The sequence below is a fragment of the Artemia sp. Qi Xiang Cuo genome, chromosome 20 (genome assembly GCF_049724085.1).
Source record: "Artemia sp. Qi Xiang Cuo chromosome 20, ASM4972408v1, whole genome shotgun sequence".
Lineage (NCBI taxonomy): Eukaryota > Metazoa > Arthropoda > Branchiopoda > Anostraca > Artemiidae > Artemia > Artemia sp. Qi Xiang Cuo.
Window position 1 is genome coordinate 37275835 of NC_142813.1, and position 22477 is coordinate 37298311.

A 22477-nucleotide genomic window follows, 5' to 3' on the forward strand; every position below is an offset into this window, starting at 1 on the left:
TCACTTTTCTTTTAAAATCAATTCGTTAGTATATTTTTTGTAGATGGACTTTATCATTTATATTTATCCCGTCTTTATAAAATGAGAAGACTTGCATGCAACAATTTAATTATGTTTTTTAAACATAGTGATTTTTTTCATCATTATTTTTCAAGTGTCCCTAACCTGGATTTAGTTGTGGCAGTCGGATCAACGATATTTAGTTTCATATATTGCCATCAAACCCCCCCCCCCCCCTCTGGGTACGGCCTTGGTTTAATTCAAGATAAAACGAAATTAAATAGTTTCATTTGATTCAAAATAAGCAAGAAAAAAGAGCTGACCCACAAAAGAAGAAAAACTTCCTGTATACATGGGAAATAATAAGGAAGTTCTTTCCAAGAGTCCTTATTCCCAGGAAAGTAATGAAGAGAATTTTATTTTTATTATTATTCTAGTTTGAAACGGTTGGAACTCCTCTTAAGGTGAATTTAGAGATGAACTTCCGGGAAATGCTTTTGATGGGACAGTATTCCAACTGGCAACTGGTCTCTGAATGACGCTTTTTGTATTTATCCCTCTCTAAAATCCTCAAGGTGAAAGGAGGTGCTGAAAGAGGTCGCGACAGTTACTCTTCTCGAGTTGTTTTAACTCCAGCAGGAGTATCACCTTGCAAATTCCATTACATCCCTTAGAGAGAGGATGAACCATGTTATCCTAGCTTTTTTAGTATTGACGTTCATTTATTATTTTACAAATGATCTAAAATTCTTCGAATAAAAACCGATTTTCTGTTCCTTTCAGACCATCACCAACCCCTCCCCTTCCAGAGCAAAAAGTTTTCTAAGACCCCCACAACCCTGGACTTTCGTGCCCAGATATGTTAATCAACTCCCGATGCGATCGCGCGAGAGATTGGTTTTGGTGCTCAGTTTGGTAAATGAAGTTGAAAAACAGAGCGAAGTTGAATTGTTTGCTTGACTTTAGAGAAGAGAAAAAATCCTTAGATTAGACAAACGTTCTTTTTACGTCCATAAAAATATATTATGATATCTTTCATGGTAAAGATATTCAACTTTAATTACCAGCTAGCGTATAAGTTAAGTGCCAGAGTATGTTTGAAGTAAATATGACCAAATAACACGATTCGACCTTCATATGGCTGTATTTACTTCAGGCCGTTTTTATGATGCGATGACGTGCTCTTAGTAGCATATCATTAAAGATTTCTTGCTTTGTTAATTTGTAAATATGTATTGGCATATCTGTTTGATGTCTTTTCCGTTTCACTCTTCCTGAGTATTTTTCTCCTCCTAGTTTTTTTATTTTCATTTCATTTTCTTAATGTTTGTTTTCTTCATATATTTTCATTTCATGGGTAAAACCTCATAGTAGCTAGTGTTTAATTTTGGGTTTTCTAATCAAATCCCTTTTTGTTCTATAGTTATTCTGCAGTTTGGCCGTTTCCCGTTATTTTTCCTTCCCTTTCTTATGAAAATCTTGTAATTCTTTTTCCTTTCTCAGTTCTTATGCTTTTTTATTTGTGTTGTGCATATCCCGGTGAAAGCTATATAACTTTAGCATATATCTCTTACTATAGGCTGACACCGAAAACAATTTCTGTGATTGGCGTATTTAATGAATTGCATCAATGAGCAATTTCAATTGCCATTACATTCGCAGAGGGTCATCTTTTCTATTACTGTTGCTGTTGCTTAGAATAAATTCTATACAACAATTTATACGGCTGTTGGATAGAAACACTTCCGGAGAAATCTTCTAGTTTCCCGATAAAACCTAAATTTTTCAACCCAATTTATTGCTTAAAAAAGGACCTGAAATTGCTTAAGTCAGCAGCTAAGTTTTTTTTTGTATTAAAGAGGGAAAGGAATTTTATTGAACTCAATTTCTATTTCAGGAAAAACGAAATATAATTCAGCTTTTATATTTGTATTTAGCTTAACGGGCTTAATGAATACTTTGCTTAATGTTATATGTATTAAGAAATAAATAAAATAACGCAGCATGCAATGGGCTCCATAAGCTTACGCTCGTTCGAGGAATCCATGGCACAAATAAAACAAACCATGTAAATTACATTGATTACTTCAACATTCTACGGTATAAATGATAATTAAATTGGCATTTCTACTACTACTACTACTATTACTGCTACTGACAACTCATTACAGCACTAAACTTTCCGAGACCAACATAGCTACACACTCTCCTCCTTCCCCCCAACTTACTCAAAGCTACCCTTTTTAGCCCCTCTCATGACACTCTAATTTTCTTTATATCCTTCTATGTTACTTCTTCCCACCCCATGTGGGTATGTCCTGATTTTTGTTTGATCCCAGATGGAAGGCGAAACAGGACAATCTTTGGAAATCTGTCATCCTTCATTTGTAATACGGATCCTATCCATTTCAATATTTCTTTCATTATAGCCCTAGAAAGTGAGATCGAAAGAGATTTTTCATACAAAGTGTTTTTGACGTACGGTCAGTGAGACGAGCATCTAAAAGTTTCTTTAGACAAAATATCTGGAAATCATTCAAAAAATCCTCTTCTTTTTTTCGGATCGCTCAAGTTTCAAAACCATACTTGACTGCTGTCATTACAGTAGCTTCTGACAATCGAATCTTGGTTCGCAAACTTATCTTTATTTTTTTCCAAAGCTTTTAAACTGCGAATTAACACCCTGGGCCTTACTTGCTCGATTTTTCACGTCTTACCCGCATCAACATCTTTACTAATAATACTACCAAGTAAGTGAAGCTATTCAGTTGATCTATCCTCTCGTTACCCAACACCTTCATTCTTCACCTTCATTCATTCCCAGTCCAAGCGACTTCTAAAACACTAAATTTCTAACCTATTTTTGCAAACTGAACTTCCAAAACCTCCGAAGATTTATTCATTTCGCTAATATTGTTATATACTAGACTCAATTCATCTGCATAATTTAAGCCTGGGATATTTTTACCTTCCCGTTTTATTCTATTCTCTCCCGTGGCTTTTGCCGTGTTCCTTAGGAAAATGCATAAAAATAATTCATGTTAACAGTAATAGGACGAAACCCTTCTCAACTCCTGATTCGCCACCAAACCTAATACAAACCTCACTTCCTACCTTAGCAGCAGCAATATTGTTCTCATGCATAGGACTAATCACTTTAATGTTCTTATCTAGTATATCATAAAAAGATAGGACCTTCACGAAAGCTTTTTTCCTTCACCTGAATCAACTATCTATTTCTAATTTATAAAAGTAGGAATCAACAGAATATGGTAATTCAGACACTTCTCAATCATTAATCTAAGAGTGAAAATTTCATTGATGCGTTCTCCCCCCTTCCTAAACCCCCCCATTTTTTCCCGTAAAATTTCGTCTACAGTATCTCTTAGTCTAATAAGTATCATTTTGCTAAGTAAGTTGCTTCCTACAGAGTTCAAGTAAACATTAATGCTATATTTACACATTAATTTCGGACATGGGTTCAATCCCCGGCGTGGTCGTGGTTGGTTTGGGGCGGGGGTCAGTGGCGTGACTATGTAAGATCAGACAGAGTGGACCCAGCTGTAAATGAATACCTGGAGAAATCTGGGGAAAGTAAGCAGGAAGGGTGTGCAAAAGCAAAGGATGGCTGGCCCCCAACCGCCCATCGCACTTTCTAGATGAGAGGCCACGAAACGGAGATGAGCACCACCGGTTTGGACCTTGAGGATCTAGTGCCATCATACTTACTTACTTCTTAATGCTACTGAAGTTCATATTAATGAAAGTAGAAAAAGGCTCAAAATCAGAAGAAAAAGTGATGCTAGTCAATTTAATACATAAATGTAGTGTGTTGGGGTGCCATTTTAACCATGTAAACTGGGACATCAATATTTTTTTCGTGCATCAGTAATTGCCTGTTGTCATTAACTGCACCCCCCTTAGCCACATTACAGATGTAAATCTTTTGTCTTTTTAATTTGTCTTCTTATATTTGAAAGATAGCAATAATGAATAACTATCTGTGCTAGGACACATCCTAAGGCGTTATAGCCGTTGCTAATGGTACCGAACATCAGTTTCGAAAGAAATATATCTCTGTATGTGTCGGAGGGGATAATTAGAGGGAGAAGTTTCTTACTAGTGATACAGCCCTTAAATACAGGGACTGTTCAGAAAGTAAATTAGGTTTCGAAGTAAAAATAAACCAGATGAAGTAAAGCTTTTCTAGTAAATGGATTTGGAAATTACTGGTTTAAATTACTATAATGTTAATTCCCATTCAAATTTGAACACTTTGCACTATGGAGAACCCTCCTATTGATACCTTCCTCAGTGAATTCACTCCCTCAGGCTTCAAGGGTGGGAATGGTGCCACCTCACTGTGTTTAAGTGTCACCTACTGAGCCTGTTTTAGCTATGGTAGCGAAATGATTGTTTTTCATTAATAAAACAAAAGAAAGGGGAAAACAAAGATGAATGGAGTCATTGAGGGGGTGCTTAATGACACGACTGGGTGCTGTCGAATGCAGAATGGGTAGTGGGTGTTGCATATGAGGAATTAGTCAATATGAAGAATGAAGCTGAACAAGGAATCTCTGTGGTTGTTCCAGATTAAAAGAGCGCTCAATGAGCGTAATTTTTTATGCATACGGAATCATGGTCAAAGCCCTACAAAAGGTTAGGAAGTTTATCTTGGTAATTCAAAGACTAGAATAGAAAAACATTCCGCCATCTGGGTTACAAGTATAGCAGCGTGTTTATTTTTCTATAAAAGCACTAAAGACATTATTGACAAGGAATACTATTTAATCTTAAAATTGCTAGTGAAATGTATTTGAATTTAGGCTTATGTATGTGCCCGCCGTCTACAACTGAAAAAAACGGGGGAATGTCACTTTTACACGTAGACCACGATCTTGTTCACTATGCTGTTTTCAGGGGTATGGACTAGGATATATATTTTTTTCGATGTAACGATCTCGTGAAGTTAATAATAATAATAATAATAATATTTTATTACCCGTCAAAATCAAACAAAAGAGACGGAGTACATAAAAATACAAGAAAAAGATAAACAAGACAAATATACACGACAAAAACAAAATACATAATAGTACAAGTTTTAAACAGAATGTAATACTCACTAGCAAGAAAAGACTGGTTAAACCATAGAGAAAACAGTAATGTAGACCTGGCGAAGGTCTACATTATTATTGAACTTTGAGGTCTGATTAAGGATGGCTGCAGTTGGGTCTGCTAAATTATAAGTCCTAATAAGAAAAGAATTTCGGGACCAAAGCGTGAGATGAAGTAGAAACTTAGCATACTTAAAGAAAACAGATGGAAGTTTACGTTTATCGCTCTCGGGAAAAATTCTCCAAAAAGGACTCAAATACAAAAAATGGGAGAGGGCAATTGCATTATAAAGGCGAGCTAAAACTTTTCTGTTTAACCTAAACTTATTAGAAACAATTTTACTATAAGCAAAACAAGTTTGCTTCTGTAGATGGCCAATAAGCCATCGGAGGGTTGTTTTTGGAATTTAACCAAAAGAATTGTCACGGTAAATAATTAACTGGACTGGCTTAAGATTTGTATTTCCAAGAGCAGTCGTAAAACGATTGGGGACTGATATTCAATTAAGAAGCAGGGTTTCCGACTTTTCTGCGTTAAACTCTAATCCGAGCTGCTTATAATCATTCTGGAGGATTTCAAAGTTTTCCTTTATAACCGAAACAGTGGGACTCGAATTAAATATATCATCCACGTATGATAATAACCAAACATCGATACATCGCAGGACACAAGTTGTCTTACATCTCTCTTGCCCTCGGATTATTGTATTATTAAAAGCAGTAGGTGAAGTTATTGCCCCTTGTCGACCCCCTTTTTTAACCGGTACAACAGGATTATTTTTTATTTTATGATCCGGATGCTGATGCGAGAGCTTAAGTTTGGCATTCAGATTTGCATACAAATCTTTTAAAGGAAGAAGGGTTCCTTTTTTTCACCGCGCTTTCCGGTATCCAATATCACATCATCATGAATCAAAAAGTGAAAGGCACGTTAAACATCGCAGGCTGCGAGAGCCAAAATTTCTCCAGTTTTCTCGTCATCAACGAGAATAGATGCTACGGCAGACAACGCATGGCAACAACCCAGACGCGGCTGGAATCCAAACTGTGAGTCCGGGCTATAACACTTATTTTGGACTTCATTAATTATCAAAAGCTCAAATATTTTACAAAAAGTTGTTGAAACCGTGATTGGCCAAAAATACGAACATTCCCAAGAAGGTTTATCTTTCTTAAGGATCGGAGTTAAAGTCCCAATACAAAAAGATTATAGACATATCCTGGTGACAAAAATCACTCGAAATAACAGAGTAACATGATGAAGGAATAATTGACTACATATTTTGACATGGAACGCGGAAATATTATATGAACCCCTAGATTTCTTTTTCTTAAGGCGATTAATAGCATTCATTACACACTCTAGAGAAACCACAACATCAGAATTAGACGAACTAGCTAAGAAAGAATCTAACTCACAGTTATAATAATCCGCACGGCACTTTTCAGGGGCAGAGAACAGGTTCTCATAATATTCGACCCAAATTGATTCGGGGATGTCATAATCCGATATATTATTAAGGCAATTACTCTGTGGTCTTAGCACCATTTTCCAAAGCTCATTTGGATCACTAAGAACTTTATCGGAATAAACTGACTAAATTGAGGTCTTGTGCTTGGCAACCTCATTTGCGAACCGTTTTTTAGTCTGCAATCTTATCTGATATACAATACCAGACCTGGGAGAGCCACAGTCTCTCCAAATTCTCAACCTAAATCTTGGCTTATCACATGCTTCAGAAAGTGCTGTGTTCTTTGACCACCCGACAATTTCCGTCCCACTTTTAATACGCTTAAGAGGAAAAGCCGCAAGTTCGGCAAAACGCAAAGAATGCATCAATTCGGCACAGTATACATTTAGCTTCACTCGCGTATCAACTGATTCTGCACAAGCAGAAAGTAGATGATAGGGCACACGGATTTCATCCAAGATTACATGACACGGCTCATTAAATTTTTCAGTATTAACCCTAGGCCAATTTGGTAACCTAATCCACTTTTTACGTGAATCGGCACTGTCCATATCTTGCGATAACTGAGCCTGCGGGAAATATACTCTAAACTTGAGTGGGAGATGGTCAGACGTAAAGTTATTATCCATAACAAGCACAGAGGGAATATTAACAGATTGGCTTGCTACAACATGGTCTAAGTTGGATGTACTTCCAGAGTTATGAATGTATATGTATTTTTTCACTTTTGGCTCTGATGCATAGATCATCACTCATAATGCTAAGTAAAATACTTCTGAGACTTGACACCGCGTGGTCGTCGAATTCCAGGTTGCAGTTGAAGTCACCGACTACAATGCAATGAAGCTTTCCTTGACGAGCTTTTTCCAGGCATTTAGAAAGTTTAGACACACTATTTGCGAAGTGACGTTCCGATTTGTCATCCCGGTAGTCAGTGGGAAGATAGACATTAATTAGATCCACGTTGTTTGCTCTAACAGCAAGGTAGTAATCCTCCAAATCCAAAAGATCGGAGCTTAGGTTTGATTGAACTTACGTTCCTAACCACCTGAAGGAAGACCACAATCTTTTGTTTGCTTCGCAGGCACAGAATGTATATTATGACAAGGGGAAAGATTCAACAAGTTTATGCCCTGCTCCATAGTAAAATACTCTTGCAGGTATATTATGTCGCACTCACGAAGAAAATCAAGGACGAAAGTGGATCGGTTTATAAAGTTTCCATTGATCTTCCAAGATATCAGACTGTGTGATGACGGGGGTTGTTCGGTCATGGCCTAGCAGAGGTTAGTTTCGGTTTAGCATCGGGACAATTTAAGCTGTAGCATGTGTGACCGTCTTTCTTACATACTACACAAAACATATCACCAGGGTATGGATTGGATTTGCTGAACACGTGGTCAGTTGCTCCACGGTAACTACAAATAGCGGTATTATTACAATTGGCCGCAAGATGGCCGTCGGCATGACAAGAGAAGCATCTTCTTGGCAAACATTTATATACATAAACAAGAAGTTCTTCGTAATCAATTTTGGCTCCATATTTAAGGAAGGAGTCCAAGTCAGCGCGGATGTCAAAGTAAACTCTGTAAAAACGCGAGCTTCCAATCCTGACTGCTTTGCAAGCTCTGGGGATAAGGTGCAACACATCTTGTTCCTTCATTTCGACGGGAATTCTTTTCACTACCCCAATAAAGTTTGGAGTCCTTAGTGTGGTAATGTGTGGTAAAGTGTGGAGTTCTTGGCAAATAATTGCGAAATTGGCAATTGAGTACGTGCCAAGTTCTTTGACAATGCCAGTAAACAGAGTTTTGAAACATATATTGATGCTACACAAACCTTGGCTGAAAATTACTTATTTCTTTTAATGCATGGACGTGCTGCACCATCTTTTATTTGGCCATATTAATTTAATGAGAGAATGTGACATGTTTGTTAGGCGCTTAAGGCTTATTCACAAGGAAATTTTACTAATGCTAGGATTTAGCTAGCGCTAATTTGAGGCACTCAGAATTGTCTCAGATTTTTCAGCCCCTCAGAAAGTCCTATGAAAACTCTGATAGCCTCAAATTAGTGATAGGTAACTCTCCGTATTAGTAATATCTCATTTTGAGTGGGCCTTTATCTTCTCAAGTCTCCGTCGCAACGGGAAATATCATTCAATAGTTGTTGATGATAAACTGACATTTCACAAACACACTACTCAGGTTGTTCCTAAGCAACTTCAAATTTTGGATATCTAGAAAACACTATTGTTGCCAATACGCAGAAGTTCTCCGGGAATTATACAAGGTGTTGGTAAGATCTATTTCACTTTGGAACTGCTCTGGATGTTCTTTTTTGTTACGAAGGATATCCAACTTGTTGAAGGGGTGCACTAAAGAGCACCCCTTCACCCAGGAATAATATACGCACCCCTGAAGGGGTGCATATATTAGCCGTCTTCACAAGAAGTCGGACTCTGACCAACTCGAGGTATTAAAAGGTCTCAACTCTCCTGTTTCTTTGGAAACGTAATGATATAAAGCAGGTGTATAAATATCTTAGAAAATCAAGAAAAAGCTTTTAAACCTTTTTTTCAATAATGGTATACTCAAGAAAATTACGAGAAACTGTTTCCTTAGTAAAATCTAAAGTCAGGCAAGATTACTTCTGTCAATAGTTGTTAATGATTCGAGATTTTTTTAGTTATTTTGCTGCTAATGCACTGCTAAATAATGGCGCTGTTAATGCATTGTCACATAATCGTACTGTTAATGTTGCAAATTCACTGTTACATAATCGTGCTGTAATGCTGGTATGTTGCTGTCAATGCACAATGACATAATTCAGCTATCAATGGTGTTATGATGCAGTTAATGTGCTGCCACATAATCGTGCTGTTAATGCTGATAATGCACTGAAGCACAAACGTGCTATAATTCTGTTTGTTTCAAATCAATGCACTGTCAAATAATGGCACTACTAATGCTGCTATGGTTTAGTTAAAGCACTGCCATATAATCGTATTATTAATGTACTGACACATGATCGTACTGTAATCCTGTTAACTTCCTGTCAATGCACTATCACATAATGGTGCTAATAATGCTGTTATGATGCAGCTAATGCACTGTCATATAATCGTGCTGCTAATGCACTGACACATAATCGTGGTGTAATCCTAGTATGTTCCTGTCAGTGTACTATCACGTAATGGTGCTACTAGTGCTGTTATGATGCAGTTAATGCGCTGCAATATAATCGTACTGTTAATGCACTGGCACATAATCGTGCCGTAATCCTGTAATATTCCTGTCAATGCACTATCTCATAATGGTGCTACCAGTGGTGTTATGATAGAGTTAATGTGTTGCCACCTAATCGTGCTGTTAATGCTGCTAATGCACTGACATATAATCGTGGTGTAATCCTGTTTTGTTTCAGTTAATGCACTATCACATAATGATGCTACTAGTGCTGTTGTGATGGTGCTAATGCACTGCTACGTAATCGCACGGTTAATGCAATTAATTCACTGCCGCATAATCGTGCTGTAATGCCGCTATGTTGCTGTCAATGCACTATCACGTAATGGTGCTGTTAATGCGCTGCTACATGACGCAATTCCTCAAATATTGTCAAGAAGTGGGTTGACAAACTCACCAAGTATCATTGGGAGACGCCTCCGAACACTGACCGAACATTTCACCTATTGGCTTTTATTTTCAAATGTATTAGTTATTGTATGTATATTTCTTACACGTCAAAGATAATATGAAACATTACACTAAAAATATTTCCAAAGACCATTAATTGCTGTTTTAAAAATTCGAAACATCAACTCTTTGTAAAGAAAAGAAACAAAAAAAGAACTTTAAAGATTATTTCGCCAAAAACGTGAATGATTGAGTTTTAAATTCAGCGTAAAAAAGTTTAGTTTTATTAGAAGCAATTATATTAATTTTAGAGAAAAGCAGTGCTAATTTCCTAATTAATAATGACATTTACACATATTCTATCGGCGACGTTTTAATATGGTTTTATGTCGATACACTTCAATAATCCTGTAAAAAAAGAGGAAGTAAAGAAAAAGGTGAATCCTGTAAAAAACCTCTTGTAAAAAACGAGCCAAAAATATGGATAATTGGTATATCAAGTTTGAATTTTAAATTCACTATAAAAAAAAGTTTTAGTCTTAATAGAAAATTTCAATAGAATTTTGAAGTTACCCCTTCGTCCCCCTTTAAGGGGTATGAGGAATCCTAAAGATTGAACGAAGAGGATTGTCTTTGGCCATACAAAACATAGCCTTGATTTATATTTTATTCAAGTCAGATTCAACAAGTTCTGGCCTAAGGTACGAGTTGCGACTTTTAATGTTAGCCTAAAACTTTTTAGTTATTATATAACTAAGTTATTATTATAACCTATAACTATTAAGCACGTATATTAGTTTTTAAGAAGAACTGTTGCTTCAACATTGACAGTGGCTCGGGCTTCAATATTGACATTAAAATATATCATAATGTCAACATTTTTTTGTAGTTTTATATCGATACGCGTCAATAATCCTCAGCGTATTAATAATCTGTTAGTACCCTAAATCAGATCCCCTAGCAATATTATAAATGTAAATATTTTTCTCATTTTAATTCCTCTTTGTATGTTTGAAAGAGCTCAATAATAAATAATGGGCTTTGCTAGGATATGGCCGAAGGCGTTATATCCCTTGCTAATGAGATCCAAGCGTCAAGTTAAAAAGAAATATATCTCTTTATGCTGCGGAGGGGGGAAATTGGAACTGTCTTTCTAAAATCCACTTGCAAAAGTAATATTCACCAAGGGGATCTTTTTGATAGAATGTAATAGGGATTTATTGGTGGTAACTTTTGTGTTGCCAAAAGAAACTGTTGACTTGATTTCTTTTCAGATAATAAAATCAGACTATTTACTTAAACTTATATGTAAATTTAGCAAAAACGGATGTAACTAGTGGAGGTCTGCACAATAGACGGCCCGTGTACGGAATACTAGTGCTCAAACTGTCATCCACGGGTCGTATTTTGCTCACTGGAGCTCTGTAACACTGTAACCCTCGGAGCCTTTTGTAAAGAAGCACAATACTTTAAATCATTTTAGAATAATCAAATATAAAAGAAGTTTTCTGTTGCTTCGAGGTTTTCTCAAAATAAGAAATAAATGTTTATATCATTTTTCAGAGGGGCATAAGCACAAACCTGATTTGCACTGTAAAACTTTTTGAAGCCTTGATGCATAATAATTTTTGAATACGTTTTTGCCATTGGGTATATAACCCATTGTGTTGTCTTGCCATTGTCAGATGTCTTATTGTCTTGGCCAAAAAATCGGAAAGGGAACGAGAAAAAAAAAGACAACACTCCCTACCACAGTAAAAATGGACATTAAAGAAATAAATAGGACAAAATAAAATCACATAAAAACTAAAAAAACATTCACTATTTCTTAAACGTATCAAATGACTTGCACCCTCTAGTCGGGTAAAAGGGGTTTTGTAGTATGTTAGTAGTTGTGAGTCAACGCCTGAAGGTATTACTTGAGAACAATAAGATAGCCCTTTTCACCAGTTAGAAAAGCCACCAGCCTTGGACAAGCCGTTGGACAAAAAATGTTTAACACCTGTTCATTCTTTTATGTTCAACAGACGTTAGTTTTGTCTTGCCATTTCAATTAAAAATTTGCAGAATTTTCAGTCATAATAGTATCTTCAAAGAAGTACCATTGAAATGAAAGCTAGAACTCAAAATCATCATTCAAATAAGCCTTGTTCCTATTTACAATAGTATTGTTTTTATAATATTATCCCTAAAACAAAATAAAAAATCTTCAGAAAAAAGTTTTCAGTTTCTTTTTCAGAAATGGTCTAAACCTTGTCCAAGGCCGCATCCAGGGGGGGGGGGGGGCTAGAGGGTTTGACCCCCCCCCCTGAAATGTTTGTCTGACTCGTAAAAACGTAACAAAAACGGATATAAACGAATTCTGTATGCGTTTTTTTAGTTTTTTTTGTGTAACCCCCCTCCCCAAAAAAAGGTTTTGAGTAAAACCCCCTCCGAAAAAAGACCCTGGATACGGCCTTGACCTTGTCTATGGTGTTCTAAACACCAGATTCAAAGATAAATTTTTCACCTAGATTGTTCTCCATTTTGAGGATATTATCGTCTATTTTTCTATGTTTATGCAAATATTTTCTGTTAATAACTTTTAGTTTACGAGTCTAAACTTGAAAATTGTCACATATTTGGAATCCTTGTGATAACTGATTGTTTTCAGACATCTGTGTTATTGGAATTCTTTGGATTCAGAAGTATTGATAGCCATTTTTAAAGAATTTTTCTTAAACTTATCAGGGTTGTATAATACAAACTGGGAAAAATATTTTCTCGATTCTTAATTTCATCTTCTGAGAAATTGCATTGAACAGTGAACTTTCCTGGGGAAAAGTTGAAAAATGGTAGGAATTCACAGTAACATATAATATATATATATATATATATATATATATATATATATATATATATATATATATATATATATATATATATATAATATATAATATATATATATATATATATATATATATATATATATATATATATATATATATATATGTATGTATATATATATATATATATATATATATATATATATATATATATATATATATATATATTTTTTTTTTTATATATATATATATATATATATATATATATATATATATATATATATATATATATATATATATATATATATATATATATATATATATATATACGGGAATCTCTATGATATAATGAGAAAATTTAAAGTACTTTGGTACAGTGATTGCTTTATATACATTACCAAGTAAAAAAAAATAAATTCTAGAGATTTAGGATTCCAGAAGGTGGAATTTTCTTTAGAGATAGGTCTATAAATTTTATTTTAAAATGTTTTGAAGTGGGGAAACTGCTCATACGAGTTTTTGTTTGTGTTGTCTTAATAACTTCCTTGAAAAGAGGATTCGCAAAACTTAACTTTTTAGATCAATTAATCCTCCTGAAAATAGATTTGAACAAAACCTTAGAAGGAGAGGAGCAAGGTTATATAAAGAATTACAAATTAGATGAGTGTTTTTTTTTAAGTGAATCTCTATTAAACAATCCCTGAGGAATTTCATAGTGACGATGGCTTTCCTTAATTTTCTTATGGTATTCCGTATGTCATACAAAAGATAAGGATATTTTTGACAGGCCATCAAAAATTAAGAAAGCAATAATTTAAGGAATGAGTTATAGATTTTTCTAGGTAAATTTCATGATTTTCCTGTGACCTTCAAGAAAACAAAATAGGAATTGGAATTAATAATTAACTTAAAGTTTTTTTTTCTAAATTAGTTCCTTGAGAAGTAACTGCTACATAGAACCTACTTAACCAAGTACTCTGTCCCCACGTTCACGAAATATTGGGAGGAGGATAGTGGTAAGAAAGAAATTTTGACTTTTATATTGAAGGTCCAAAACAGGTGTTTCTCAAAACAAAAAGATGAGTGTATTTTTGTTTGTATGTTTTTTTTTAATGAAATATGTAAAAGGAATTAAAAAAAAAAAAAAATGTCCTGACCACTTTCCTCAACTGGCGCCCTTGCAAGTGACGTGTTGTTACACTGAATTTTGTTTTTTTCATTTCATCTGATTTGATTAAATTTGGGATTTCAACCTGGGAAACGGAAAAGCAAATGAATGTAAAGAATGCCAAATTACTCAAGACATTTCTTCTGCTTATATAATCTATGCAAATCAAGGAAAGCCCAAAAATTGCTCTAAATATTTATATTTATATCTAAATATTAATATGCTCTAAATATTTAGAAATTTAAAAGCTTTGGATTTTTACGAGTGTACTCGTAATTTTTTCTGTAAATGTTTTAGTCTTACTTGGATTTTAAGTGTATATTTGTACACGCTTCCTCGAATACTAATTGATTTATGAACAAGATAAGCGTTAATTAGGTAAACATACTTAACTTAGTGAAAGGACTACTTCATAAAACAAATTTTTTGAGCGGATTTTCTGAATAGGTAGTTAGAATAATTTAAAATAGAAAAGGAGAGACTAATGAGAGAAGTAATTAAGAACCTGAAAAAAAGTTTTATAGACCCCATTCCTTTTCTATTTAAAAATAACTGAAAATCAAAACTGGACAACGTCAAAGCAGTTCCGAAGATAAATTTTTCCCTTCAACTATTTGATTTAATTATTTTCATTGTTGTGTTGGTGGTACAAAACAAAGTGAATTATTTCGCTATTTAGTAGATTTTACTTAAAGCTGAATAAATAGACTGAAAGTGTTTTCTTTTCTTTTCTTCTCTTTGATCTATTTCCATCTCCCCAGTGTTGTATTAAAACATAGATAATGATAGTGTGCAAGTATGAAACACCTGTCAATATATTTAGATGTCGCAAAGGTAATCTTTTTGTAACGGGAAAGCAAAAAAATAAAATGTGAATAAAAGACAAATACATCTAAACAATAATATTTTCTTGCAAGAAAGTCCGAAAAGAACAAATTAGATAAAGTCCCTAGTGTGTCAAAACTATACAAAATCTGATAACTTAAAATATCCCTCCTTCCTAAAGAAACAAGTTGAACTGGCTTCTCTACACGTTTAACAGTGACTGGCACAGTGAAAACTGTATGTCTATATACATTTCAAAACAAATAACTATTTTGTACAATATATTAGAACGACACTGGTAATGCGCAATATCATAATAAACTAATTGACAGCGCAAAGAATTCTGAATACACAAATTTATATTCCTATATATAACATAAACCTAAATACGCAATAATACAATCAACTGATTAACAACACAAGTTAAAGAACTCGAATTACAAAAATTTATTTTAAGTTTAAAGAGATTTCATTCACCACCCCAGCAGAAATACGTTGACTTCTTAAATTATTTCTTTTTTATTTCATGATTAGTTTGGTTTGTTTGAACAAAGAGAAACAGAGTTTAGTTGTAAAAGCTTCGTGACACAAAAACTTTTCGCTCAATTTAATGGCTTAAAATTTTCACTATTGGCTAGAAAAAAGAACCAATCAAGGGCTAAAATTTAAAGACCTATTTTGCTTCCCTTTCTGATAAACGCTTAATGCGTTAAGGACACTAAAAATTAAGTCTGATTTTTTAAATTCGTTTAAGTTGAACGTCTTTAAAAAAATTAGGAAAATCCGAGAGCTCAATTTTTAATACCAAATTAAAAAGTTAATTCCACGAAAAAAGTTTTTCAAAGGCAAATAAAGAGCTATGTTCAACCAAAGATGAGCAGAAATACTACCTAAAGTGTAAAACTACCATAAAACACCATCAAGATATAGATGGAGCCCAAAATTAACTGTGATCACGATCAATAACCAAGTCGAACTCGAAGCGGGCAGAAACTACCACTAAGTGGAATAGGGCTAACACCCCTCTGCCTTCTAAAGAAAAGAACGTAATTCACATTTTACTAAAAACAAAACGTATTTAAACGTTTTTTTTTGTAACTTTAATAAATCCAAAATTATTAAGACTTTCAGAATTTAATATCAGTATATTTTAGATTGTCAATCCACATTCATTTTTTGTTGTTTTTTTAATAATCTCGGTTATGATAGCTCGAAATATTATTTTTGGCTCGAACAAATTAAACAACACGGAAAGCAAAAAGTAAAGAAATAAAAACCCAAATAGGAAGAATTAAATTTTTTGGGTTGTATAGCGCTGTATATTGTTACATTCAATATTTTCGTTGGCCTTATAAACCCCATTCTCGATTTTTTTTTTTTTTTTAATTTTTTTTTTTTAAAAGTCAACATGGTTTATGAAATAATCTTAATTAATCCTTAAGCGTATATCAGGAAGGGAAGCCCAACAGAACCCCGAAATTGTAGCCGGTGATTGTTATGGTGTGCTCCTACGGGAAATTTTAAGCCGGTGAGAAAGTAGGAATTGTTGTTTATTTTGTTGCATCTTATTTATTTTGAATTTTTTATTTTAGTTTATAGAGACTAAAAATGAGCGAAAAGATCGTTATAAAAATATTTTATTAAGAACTTGTAAATAATTAAAGTAGAAGAATTACGAAAGTATTCAAATTTGGCTAAGGTTAAAGAAAGGCGTAAATCATTTGTTGAATCTGAGAATTGCGAATGTGTATTGAAAATGGGGAAGATTAGGGATTTTACGTATTATGAGAGGAATTTTTAGGGATTTCATTAGCTGAAGTTCAAATAATAGAAAGGATGAGTCCTATTTTTATTTTCTAGACAACTTTCTCGCAAAGTGGGAAATATATGAGCTGGCCTTGAATAAAGTTTTACTACCGTTCTTTCATTAAATCTTCGTTTTCAGCTCACTCCATCTTAATTAAGCTAAATTTGACTGAAACCTGGGAAACGGAAAAGCGAAGACTCATTGAAGAATACCAAATTAGTCCAGCAGTTGTTGAAGAGAATCTCAACGATGCCAAGAGTAAGGAAAGCCATAAAGCACTCGAGAAGACGGAGAAGATATTACAGAATATTCACCAGAGGCGTGCTGTTGAACAGACTCAAGTTTGTGGCACAAAAAAGAGGAAGAATATCTTTGAACGAGGCAAGAAAAAGCGGAAAATAATTCGAGTTGAAAATAGTAGTGAAGATGAAGAGCCCTTGGTGCTTGAGGTTTGTTTTTATTTTTAAGATGAAAATTAAAAATTTTAGAGACGCTAAAAATCGATTAAGACGCTTAAAAACTTTAATATGGTAAAGATTTTGTAACATCATTGGAAATATTTTGCATAAAAAACTTTATTGACATAAATGGTATTGGTAAATTTACAATTTACGTTTTACCATATTAGATATATGACCTTGTTTGTTTATATTGTATTATGCCCCCCCCCCCTCCACTTTCGTTTATAATGAAAATGTGGAATTTTAATTAAAAGGGTATGGGTTTTGCACGTATAATGAGAAGAGAGTTCATTTTCTATTATTTTATCATAAAATATTTCATGAATCATGGTTATATAGAGAATCTTCATTCTTTAGTGATAAAATGAGCGTGGGAGGGGCCTAGTTGCCCTCCATTTTTTTGGTCATTTAGAAAGGGCACTAGAAATTTTAATTTCCGTTCCAATGAGCCCTCTCACGATATTCTAGGACCATTGGGTCAATACGATCACCCCTGGGAAAAAGAAAACCAAATAAACACGTATCCGTGATCTTTCTCCTGGCAAAAAATGCAAAATTCCACATTTTTGTAGATAGTTGCTTGGAACCTCTACAGTAGGGCTCTCTGATACGCTGAATATGATGGTGTAATTTTCATTAAGGTTCTATAAGTTTTAGGGGTCTTTCCCCTTTTTTCGAAAATCAGCCAAATTTTCTCAGATGCGTAACTTTTGATGGGTAAGACTAAACTTGATAAAACTTATGTATTTGAAATCAGCATTAATATCTGATTCTTTTGATGTATCTATTGTTTTCAAAATCCCGTTTTCTAGAGTTTCGGTTACCATTGAGCCGGGTCGCTCCTTACTTACAGTTCGTTACAGCGAACTGTTTGACATTTCATGAATCATGGTTGCAGGGATGGTAACCCTGAAACCTACTAAAGAATGAAGCTCAGCTTATAGTCACTAAAATTTAAAAAGAGGTTTTTGAAAAAAAAGGACAGGTGACAAAAAAGTGCCATTTGAATCTGATACAGGAATTGTAACTATGATGTCCATTAATCCTAATAGTAAAAGTTGAAAATTTATGGGGATTTCGAAAGATTGACTGACAACTCATGAAAATGGGGTCGGACGGACATGAAGATTACACCGTTGGAATCGCCATTGTTAAAAACTACTTACAGGAAATTCACAGTCCCTTGGCTTGAACAACAAGGAAAATCCCTTTTCTGCATGTGTAGCACTGATGTATCTCCTTTTTTTCTTGTTATTTTTTTTATTCACCCAAGCGTTGAGGGGGCGCTGAACATCATAGGGATCTGTTTAAAGGCTCAGCTGAAGGAGTTGCTATATCTACGTGCTTTTATAAGTAACAAAACATTAACATTAAAATAAAATGCAGTTTCTGACAAAAGCTGTATCTTCGTATAAAAGATTATGTAATAAAATTATAAAAGCCGTATGACCAGTGATGATGGTGAATGCGAATCGAACTGGATGACGTTCCTGGAAAAGGAGAGAGCTAATTTGTTTTTGATTAATGCCACCCTTGGCTAGGATTGATTACCCACCCCCACCCCCTTTTTTTGTTAAAACCATCGGCTATCGATAATGTCACCATATGATCTATACTGAAAGGACATTCAGTTTCACCAAGGAAGGATTGAATTTTTTATCTTACTCTTGAAAATTGTCTTTAGTATTATTAATAAATAAAACAAAGTTTTGTACCCAATGATGATGGCAAAAAAAGAAGGGTCGAATACACCCCATGGGTTGCTGATGTCAAGCTCTTGGGTTTGATTGGTTTCCCAAACCCTAAGGAATCGTAGAGAATTCATCTGGAAAACATCTAATAACTCCTCATCCGTCTTTCAGAGTGCCTACGTGTCAGAACCATACTTTATCTAATATTGATTCTAATATTCTAATTTTGGTCTTCAGACTTATATTCCTACTCTCCAAACCTTCCAATTGTAAAAAATAACCCTGGTCTGTGTCTATTATACTTTTATCATCTCCACCGCAACCACCCTCTTTGACAAAAATGCCACCTACGTAAGTGAAGATATCCACTTGAACAAATCTTCTTGTTAATTAAAATCACCTCTTCACCGTCCTGTATTCTTAGCCTAAAGGACTTTGTCTTCTTAACATGCCATTTTCTAGCCTATTCTTGCACTCTTAACTCTCAAAATGTCCAAAAAACCATTAGTTTTGCTATAATGCTCATCTAGAACGCTGAAATCATCGGTCAAATTTATGTCTAGGTAAGTTGTACTTTCTCATTCCACGTTCTCCCACAGCCTTTACCATGTTTCTTAAGACAAAGTCCATCAAAATGATGCATATAAACTCTGATTAAACTCAACCCGGCTTAACCTCTTTGTCAATATGAAACCAGCTACTAACGTCATTTCTTACCTTAACAGCAGCAATGTTGTTCTCGTACATAGCACTAATCACTTTAATCTGGCACTCTATACAAAGATAGGACCTTCGCTTAAGCTCTGTAATGGTCGAATCAAACGCTTGCTCATAATCTATAAAATTAATGACTAAGGGGGTCTGATGACTCTGGCATTTGTCAATTATTAATTTAAGAGCAAGGTATCGGATCCTAGTGTATCAAATTATTTGGCTTTGGATGGGGGTCAGTGGTGTCACTCCGTAAGCTCAGCCAGAGTTGACCCAGCTCTAAATGGGTACCCGGAGAAATCTGGGGAAGGTAAAGAGGAAGAGTATCCGAAAGCCCAGGATGGTTGGCTCCCAGCCCCCCATTGCACTTCCTGGCAGAAGAGCCAAGAAACGGAGATCAGCACCGGCGGTAGGGACTGTAAAGTCCAATGCCGTATTCTTTAGCTTACCTTACCTAACTTTAAAACATAACATCATACTAAGTAATTTGCTTCCTATGAAAACCTAGGAGATGCCTCTATAATTGCCCCAGTCACTCTTATCATATTTCTGATAAAGTGGTTTCATTAAAGTTTTCTTATCGTTTCCTCGCAAAATAAATCTTACTTCATTTCAAGAGTGCCACAAACTTTTTCTTTCTTTTGCATATTATCTGCTGTAACCTTTTCACGGTTTAGCACATCCTCAAGCAAGTAATATCCTATTACAAAATCATCTTGTGGCCTTAGATTTAAACCAGTTGGTGAGCCCGTTCATGGTATCTCTATAGTAAGAAAGAAAAGAATATTTCTTCCCCTTATACTTATGTGAAATCATGGAGTCTTGGTCCAAATTACAAATTGCTTTTGTGAGATAAATGTAATATTAAACTTAACAGAATGAAAAGGATATGAAGAAAGGAAAGGAATGCTGTGAAATAGGAAAATTTATATGGAGACTCATCTAATTGTATTTGGCGATTCTTCTAATTCGTAATTCGGCATATTGAACCAGTGTTTCTATTATCCCTAACTCTATATAATTCATAATAATTCTCAGTTAGGCTTATTCGTTTTGGCCTGTAATTTGTAATTTGGCTTATTGAGCCAGTGTTTCCACTATCCCCAGATTTTTTGGGTTTCCTCCAATTTCCCGAAAGAAAATTTTTTCGACATCTCCCCAGAAATTAACGTTCGAAAACGTACGAACGTTAATACAAGACACAAATCGTTAATTCTCGTGAAGGTTGATTCCAGGGAGATTGTGAAGAATCTAATCTCCTTTTGTAATAGTGAAACCCGGAAAACTGTCGCGGAAAGTAGAAGTGCTGTATCGAACTTAAATTTTTCTGGTAATACCAACTAAGATATATCTTAGCTGTAACAAAGAAAAAAAAAACATTTGCTAACATAAAAACAAACGAGAGAGAGCTAAAAATGTATATAATCTTTTTTGGGAATTTTTACTTTGTAAAACAGAATTAATTATATAACTAAATTTTCAAAATATCTGTATATTTCAAAATATAAGACTTTTATCAGTGGGGTATCAATAGGACTTATCTCCATAATTTTAAATTCTCAGCATAAGAAAAAAAAACCGACAGATTTTTATTTTAAAACTTTATTAAATAAAACAAATTTTTTTTTTAATCTTGTTAAATTTTAAATTTTTGTATATACTTATTTTTTATACCCAACTGACGATTTGGTAACCTTTTTTTACCTTTTTGTTAAACTGATTAAATTTGATAAACTTCTTAAAATTGTTAAAATTTCTAGGTATTTGTAGTGTGTTAAAATGGAGATTTTATCATCGTTATTTCAATTCACCAATACTTCTGGTCATTCCCCAAACCCGTAGGTCCTAACTTACTTGAATTAGGTGACTTTCGAGGTCACTTTTATCATTTATCCTGTTAATTATAAACTTTTTCAAGAATTATTATAGAACAAAGCGCTGCATAATAGCATTATTCTCCCTTGTGTAGTCAAAAATGTTTCAAATAAATCATTTTTGCTGTGTTTTTCAGGGATTGTTTGTGAGAATCGTTTTATTGAAATCTAAAAACAATACTTAGGCTTAAAATACAATCATATCATTAGAGCATATACACGCACGTAAACCAGAATGCGTCAATATAAATTAGTTCTTTATAATGGTTCAGTAATGATAATTGTGTCAGTGCTCTCCCTTAAGATCCACGTAAAATTTTAAGATACACATTTTGCGCTACTCTTAATAAAAAAAGGATCTTGCACCTAATTTCTAATTACAGTTAATTTCTTGAATATATTTTGCACTTTACTGAAAATAAAATATATTTTAAATGTTTTTAACTTTAAAAAACCAACAAAGAGAAAAATCTCTAAAAAAAAACAAACAAACGAGACTGTGGCCAGTGGAGAGAAAAGAAAACAACAGAAACAAAACAACGCGGATATTTCGAACGTAATACAAACAAGGCGTCTTCAGCACGAACGTGCTGAAGACGCCTTGTTTTTATACAAGTAAACTATCCAGGTCTTTTTGTTGCTGTTGTTTTCTTGCCTCCTCCCGGGCCAAAGTCTCGTTTGTTTTGTTTTTTTTTTATTTATTTTTATCTTTGTTGATTTTTTGTAATTGCGGGCCATCAGGCTTCAGATCTTTAATTTTAACTTTAATAAATCAAAATTTTTTATGACTTTAAGGAATAAATATCCGTATATGTATATTAAAATCTCAATCCACATTCATTTTTTTTTTATTAAAGTGCAAGTGATCTTCTGGTCTTCCGAACGCAA

At 34.1% G+C, this 22477-nt stretch overlaps 1 protein-coding gene across 1 annotated transcript in view; it reads left to right on the forward strand.

Annotated features, from left to right (window-relative positions):
* Positions 1-20661, forward strand: part of LOC148940165 (DNA helicase MCM9-like) — a 125775-nt gene extending 105114 nt beyond the window's left edge. Inside the window, exons 16-17 of the mRNA XM_089106087.1 lie at positions 16991-17301; positions 20593-20661. Coding sequence (XP_088962213.1) covers positions 16991-17301; positions 20593-20661 — 380 coding nt within the window. The remainder of the gene's footprint in view (positions 1-16990; positions 17302-20592) is intronic.
* Positions 20662-22477: the final 1816 nt, after the last annotated feature.